At 40.2% G+C, this 7,546-nt stretch overlaps 1 protein-coding gene across 1 annotated transcript; it reads left to right on the top strand.

Annotated features, from left to right (window-relative positions):
* The first annotated feature begins 5,649 nt into the window (after nt 1-5,649).
* Nucleotides 5,650-7,098, top strand: LOC109161679 (zinc finger BED domain-containing protein RICESLEEPER 2-like). Its single transcript, XM_019310193.1, has 3 exons — nt 5,650-5,859; nt 6,007-6,451; nt 6,614-7,098. Exons 1-3 carry the CDS (start codon nt 5,650-5,652, stop codon nt 7,096-7,098), a joined length of 1,140 nt encoding a protein of 379 aa, XP_019165738.1.
* Nucleotides 7,099-7,546: the final 448 nt, after the last annotated feature.

Here is a 7,546-nt window from a genome sequence, read left to right as displayed (position 1 = left end):
CGGATTTCCCTTATGGTGCGTGGTTGAGGACAGTTGCGAGACGACAACCGAAGCCGGTTGGAGCCAAATGGGTTCTACCTGAAATACGACTGCAGGCGTCTTGTGTACCTACCATCAACCCTTGCGCCACCCACTGCTGATCCGATACTGGCTGAGGAATCTCGGCTGCTTAATGGAGAGCATAAACGCTGGCGAGAAGATGGGTCGAGACTGTGGCAGTTAATAGCAGCTGATATAACAATGCCAGATATTTCAAAAAACACGTGTATGGCGGGTCCGGAGAGCCAGGCCCGCCCATCATCATGAGTACACTAAGTTGGAACTGCCAAGGTTTGGGTAGCCCTCGGACGGTTCGTGAACTGGTGGACCTGGTGTCCAAAAAGTGCCCCGACTTTATTTTTTTAATGGAAACAAAAGCTTATTCAGCGCAGGTGGAAATGGTGAGAATGCGGTTGGGCTTCGAAGGTTGTGGAGGGAGAAGGAGTTAGCAACATTGTTAGGGTTCTCTAGAAACCACATTGATGTTGAGGTTACTCTACCGGGGACTATTTCGTGGCCTTTCTTGCTTCTATAGCCATCCTGAACAGTCTAGAAGAAACCAGTCTTGGGATCTTCTGAGGGAGTTGAGTGCTCGATCCAATCATCCATGGGTTGTGATAGGGGACTTTAACGACCTAGCTAGCCACGACGAGAAGAAGGGGCCAATTCCCCATCCATATGGTTTAATACGGGGTTTCAACGAAGCTCTACAGGATTGTGACTTATTTGATTTGGGCATGTCAAGCTATGATTTTACTTTGGAGAGAGGTCGACGCACAATGCAATGGGTAGAAGAGCGGTTAGACTGGGCAGTGGCTTCTACAGCCTAGTGTGATTTGTATTTGGAGGCAACGGTTCACAATCTTCTCACGTTGCAGTCAGACCATAGTGCTATCTTTCTCGAGCTTGAGAGAGCTCCCAGCCGCCGAGGTAGTAGGCGTTTTAAATTCGAAGCAGCCTGGCTACTTGATGCCAACTGCAGAATGATCGGTAAACATTCATGGGGTTTCAATTAGGGCTATGATTTTCATTAAAAGGTGGACTGATGTGGGAAGGATTTGTGGAGATGGGGTAGTGACTTTTTCCAAATGTTTGGCAAAAGACTTCAATTTTTGAAAGACAAACTGGAGAGATTTCGAGGTAACAGAGATAGCCGCGGAGTGGAGTCTTTCTGGGCGATGAAGGAAGAATTAAATAGACTCCTTGCTCAAGAAGATGTCTATTGGAGACAGCGTTCCAAACAGTTATGGCTTCGGGAAGGAGATCACAACACGAAATTTTTTCATAAATTCGCCTCATGTTGGAGAAAGAACAATAGACTGCTACGTATACAAAACATAAATGGGCAGTGGGCAAAAGGACCAGACATGCATGCAGACATCTTGAGATACTACGCCGATATCTTTCATTCGTCCGCCAATGGTGGTGATCTTGTTAGCAGAGTATTACGCCGGGTGACTAATGACATGAATATACGACTGACACGCCCCATCAAAGTGGAAGAGGTGAAGATGGCATTATTCTCCATGGCTCTGGATAAAGCTCCGGGTCCTGACGGTATGCCTCCTTCTTTTTACCAAAATTTCTGGTCAATTGTTAGGGGGATTGATAAACATTATTTCTATTATTAATTTATATAAATTCTTTTTATAATTTTGGTTAATTTTGTATTTTCTTTTATTTATTTTAATAATTAATTTAGTTTGGACTTTTGGTATTTTTATTACTGTTAGTTTAGTTTTAGTTAATAACATATATTTTTGTAAAAATAATTTTTATTAGTAAGTAATGTTATAATTAGTTTTGCTTTATCTTTATTATTAAGTTATTTATTTATCTGTAAATTCTAAGAGACTAATAACTCTTGTAGTTTTAATAATAATCTCCTATATTTACGAGTCAAATAGCAATGAGGGGAGAAAGGAGATCTGCCATGGTGTTCGCAATGCTATAAAGAGAGGGCAGATCTACAGAGGGAGGATGATCAATTCATCCCCGGAGTAATTCCGGAGACGACAGCCGATTCTGCTCTGGTGGTTCGGCATCTGGCGACAACAATTCTGATTTGGGCAAATTTCATTCGGCGTTGGTGCAACGGCGAAAACTGTTTCCTTCAGCAATTAATTCTTTGGGCGCAAGCTTCACATGGAAAAAGCTCTCTCTATTTCTTTTTGTAATAACATCATCATTATTCTTTATTAATTTGTGTTGTTTTCCCTTCTCTTTAATTCGTAGCCTTCTTGCTTTATGCTTCAATTCCCTTACAGCACGTTTGGTTCACGGAATGAATTTTGAGGTAATAGGAATGCTATTCCTTATGGAATGGAATAGGCAAGGAATAGAATAGGAATTGTATTATATTATTTGGTTCGCGGAAGGAATTGTATTCTATTATTTGGTTCGCGGAAGGAATAGACTTTAGGAATTATATTACAGTGTTTGGTTGATTTAAGGAATAGAAATGAAATATGTTGTAAAAGACATAAATACCCTTATAAAAATATGTGATAGTGGCGATGGTGGTGGTGGTGGTGGCGGTGGTGGCGGTGGTGGCGGTGGTGGCGATGGTGGTGGCGGTGGTGGTGATGATGGTGGCGGCAGCGGTGGTACTGGGGTGGTAGTGGTGGTGGTGGTGGCGGTGGCAGTAGTGGGGGCGAAGGTGGTGGTGGTGACGGTGACGGTTGACAGTGACGGTTGTGGCAGTGGTGGTGGGGGCGGCGACGGTTGTGGCAGTGGTGGTGGGGGCGGCGACGGTTGTGGCGGTGGTGGTGGTGGTGCTGCTGCTGCTGGGTGGCGGTTCTGGTGGCGGTGGTGGTGGTGGCGGCGGTGGCGGCGATGGTGGTGGCGGTGGTGATGGTGGTGGCGGTGGTGGCGGTGACAGTGGTGGGAGCGGCGGTGGTGGTGGGGCGGCGACGGTTGTGGCGATGGTGGTGGTGGTGGCGGCGGCAGCGATGGTGGTGGTGGTGGTGGCGGCGGCGGTGATGGTGGTGGTGGCGGCGACAGTGGTGAAATATGATAAATTTATATATATGATAAAAAAAATTAAGTTAAAGAAAGGGGGTAAAAAAAAATAGATTATAAAATCTATTCCTGAGCGTTCGGTAATAGGCATTCTAATACCAGGGGGGCCCTAGTAATAGCTATTACCTTATTTGAGGTAATAGGCTATTACCAGGAATATTATTTCTGGTAATAGAAATGGTTACCAAACAAAGGAATATAGGCCTATTACTGGGAATTAGGGCTGCAAATGAGCCGAGCGGTTCGCGAGCCGCTCGGTCAAAGCTCGGATCGTGCCCGGTCAATTCGAGCACGAGCCGGCTCGTTAGGCAAACGAGCCGAGCTCGAGCTCATATGTTATATGCTCGCGGCTCATCGAGCTGGCTCGCGAGCCATAAGTAAATAAATAATATTATATATATAATATAATATAATATATTAATATATATACTTAAATTCTTAATGTCAAACCCTAAAGACAAAATTCTCAAATTATTCTAATTCTCGCTTCTCGCCCTCTCGCTTCTCGATTCTCTCTTCTCGATTCGCTAAAGAGTCGCCGACATCCTCTCGCAGCCACCGCCGGCGACGTTGCAGCCGAACGCCCGAACCTAAGTCCACCGCTGCCGCTAGCTCTCAGCTCTCTGCCTCTCTAGACTCCCTCAGGCGCGGCTCTCGTGACTGCTGCTTCCGGTTCCGTCTCGCAGCCACCGCCGGTGACGCAGCAGCCAAGCACCACTCCGCCGCCTCCGACGACGGTCCGGCACTCCGGCACCTCCCTCTTCCACTTCTAGACCGAACTGCCGAAACTTGCTGAGTTAGGGCAAAGTGCAAACTGTAAGGTAATTAATTTTGTTTTAAGCTTAGTATGTTTCTATTTTCTGCCTAAGCTCCAGGAAACATAAAAGTTCTCATATAAACTTAAATTTATTTGGATCATCATCTCCCTCTCTTGTTTGTGATTTGTTATTTTCCCAGCAATCCTTGATTCTTTTATCATAGTCATGTACTCATGCTGCAAGTATCTACTTTTGTTGCCTTTATTTCCTTAATTTACTCTCTATCACATTTTCCCAATAAGCTAAAAGCTTTTGTAGTGACAGGAAACTTATGTCCAACTTTAAACATTGACACATTTATTTGTAGTGTTCAGAAAGACTACAAAGAATTATGAAGTGACACAGTGGAATAAGATGGCATTGTAAAACTCATTAATGTTATTAATTATATCTAAGACAAGAATGACAATATAAATGATAGTTACTTGATAAAGATTAGCCTTTTACTTACCTATTTATTAATTTTAATCGATATTTGTTCCAATTTTTGGTTTTGCAGGCTTTAACAAGTGTAAGCTCCCATCAAGGTAATTGCTACAAATTCTTAACTTGAAGATATTTGTTCACTAAAATCATAAGTTAAATAATTGCTACCAAGTTGCTACTTTTGTTCCTTAATGTTATTGTAATGAGCTGGTGTTGCTGAAATGTTCAACTTTTTGTTATATTGCTTGTTTGAAATGTAAAATGAAAATTACATCTGCTTTTGATTGCCAATTTGAATGGAAATGCATTAAAACCACAGGCTTTAGTGTTTGAAGCAGATGGATGTTGAGTTCTTGACAACATTGGCATGTTTCCTTGGTATATGAATATTTGATGAGTATGCGAGATATGCAAAGCCCGACTCTAGAACTTGCAGCCTGTTTCCATTTCAGTTCTGCAAGTGAATTGCAGCATCCTTTGTTCTAGATTTGGAGCTGAATAATTTCTGTACATTTTTGTATGGAGTTTAAGTAATGGGAAGATCAGTGAGAAGTTGTGTAGCCATGCAGATTTATTTAAGTTTTGGGAGTGAATTGCATCATTTGTTCTAGATTTGGATCTGAGTAGTTTGTGTATGTACTAAAATCTGTTTCCATCTGAGTAGTTTGTGTATGTTCTAGATTTTGAGATGTTAATTGCAACTAAAATCCTTCTATGTTTAGAATAGATGTTAATTGTATGTACATTTAGAATTGTCTTTTGTTCACTCACATTCCTTCTATGTTTCATTAATCTTTAAACAAGTTATTGATTTTATTATTGTTTTCCATTAGTTATGTCTATCGAGAATTCATCTATCCCGCAAAATCTACCTACTTCAAGCAGTATGGTTGGTGAAAGTAATGAAGTGCGACAAACTGAAGGAATAGAATTAGATTTAGGTGATCATGATACACCCCAAAATGAAGATGTAGAACAACAATTAGATTTTCAAACAAACAAGAGGAAAAAAACATCAAGTGTGTGGGTTGATTTTGAAGTGATCAATGTAGATGGAATAAAGAAGGTAAAGTGCAATCATTGTCATCATCACTTTGCATTGACTAAAACTGGAACGACAACTAGCTACAAGAGGCATCAAGAGAAATCTGTTAAGAGAAAGGCAAACTTACAGGTAACTATTTAATTCTCATTAGCTTAAATGTTAGCTAGATGGAAATAAATTTATAGTAATTGACTAATTGTATTGGTTTTGCAGGTGGTTGATCAACAAACTAAGTTGAATTTTTTGCCTAGTGATGGAGTTTCATCTTCCCTTCCGCCATTACATTATGGGAAGTTTGACATGGAAGTAATGAGAGAGTCTGCGGCTCATTGGATCATGATGCATGAGCACCCATTTAACATTTTGGAGGAAGTAGGATTTAACATCATGATGAAACGAGGAATGCCAGAGTGGAGAAAGATTAGTATAAGCACAAACAGATCAAACTGTTTGAAGGTTTATGAACTTGAAAAGAAAAAGTTGAAGCACAATCTTGAATCCGTTAGCAAAGTAAGTTTGACCACGGATTGTTGGAAATCAAAAAACCAAAAGATTGAGTACATGGTTGTGACTGGCCACTAGATTGATTCTAGTTGGAAATTGCATAAGAGAGTTTTAAGCTTTATCAATATTCCACCACCGAGGGGGGGTCTGCAGATATGTGATGCTATATTTAGGTGCATGAAAGATTGGGGAATTGAAAAGAAGGTTTTTACAATTACGGTTGATAATGCTACTAGTAATGATTCTGCAATTCGGTACATGAAGGATACACTTCAAAGATCAAGAAGTTTGGTATGTGGAGGTCGTTTATTTCATGTTCGATGTTGTGCACACATTTTGAACTTGTGTGTTCAAGATGGATTAGACGAGATTCGACATGTCATTAGGGATGTTAGAGATAGTGTCGAATATGTGAACCGATCGGAGGCAAGACGTATACAGTTTGCAGATTGTGTGCAGCAATTACAGTTGAAAGATAGAAAATTGATCCGTGATTGTAAAACAAGATGGAACTCGACTTTTGAGATGCTAAGTTGTGCACTCAAGTTTAAAGAAGCGTTTAAGATGTTAAATGATCGTGATCCATTCTTTGACAGTTGTCCGTTAGAAGATGATTGGGTTAAAGTTACCAAGGTTTGCTCTATTTTATAGGCTTTCTGGACAGCTACTCACATTATTTCAGGTTTGTTTCTTTTAACTTGTTTCTTCAAATTTGTTTTAGATTGTGACTTGTGAGTATCTGAATTGAAATTTGTTTCAGGTTGTGGGTACCCTACTTCAAATTTATTTCTTCAAGAAGTTCAGAAAATCAAAGCAGCCTTGGATAGTCATGCAAATGATGAGGATTCCTTCATTAAGGATTTGGTTGGGAAAATGAAAATGAAGTTTGATAAATATTGGGGTGAGTGTAATTTGTTGATGGCTATAGGTGCTGTTTTTTATCCAACAAAGAAGATGCTTGCTGTTGAGTTTTGTTTTCCTAGACTGTATTCTGATATTGAAGCTAAGGAAAACATTTCAAAAGTGAAAGAGATCATCAATACTCTTTATGAAGAGTATGTTGCTGAAGCAATGAACAAAGGCATTTCTGAAAATTTAGGTTCTTCTACAACTTTTGGGAGCCAAGTAAGCCGTCAAAATTCTACATACGATTGGGATGATTTTGATGATTATTGTGCTCAAGTTGAAACTTCAGAGCCTAAGAAATCAGAGTTAGCAGACTATCTTGAAAAAAGGCCGTCTTAAGAAAAGTGAGATTGCTGCAGACTTTTCTTGTTTGGATTGGTGGAAGATGAATAGAATGCACTATCCAATATTGGCAAGAATGACAGCAGATATCTTAGCTATACATGTTAGCACGGTGGCTTTAGAAGCAACGTTTAGTTCGGGGACACGAGTAATTGATTCTTATCGTGCATCATTGCTGCTGGAAACAGTACAAACTTTACTCTGTGGGGGTGATTGGCTTCGACATATACACGGAGTTACCAAAAACAAAGTAAGTTAATTTTTAATTTATAACTTTTATGTTAAATGATGCATTGCCTTCTAAAAATATTTGTTTAATTACATGTTAATTTATCTTCTTTTTTTTTTTCAGAAAGAGAAATCGTATCAAGAAATTCATCTTCCTGTATCCAACCCATGAAAGTAAGTTACACACTTTATCTTCCAGTATCCAACTCATGAGTAA

The sequence above is a fragment of the Ipomoea nil genome, unplaced genomic scaffold (assembly GCF_001879475.1).
Source record: "Ipomoea nil cultivar Tokyo-kokei standard unplaced genomic scaffold, Asagao_1.1 scaffold0117, whole genome shotgun sequence".
NCBI classification, from domain to species: Eukaryota; Viridiplantae; Streptophyta; class Magnoliopsida; order Solanales; family Convolvulaceae; genus Ipomoea; species Ipomoea nil.
Note: the sequence above shows the minus strand (reverse complement) of the source record. Positions and strands in the feature narration are given on the sequence as shown.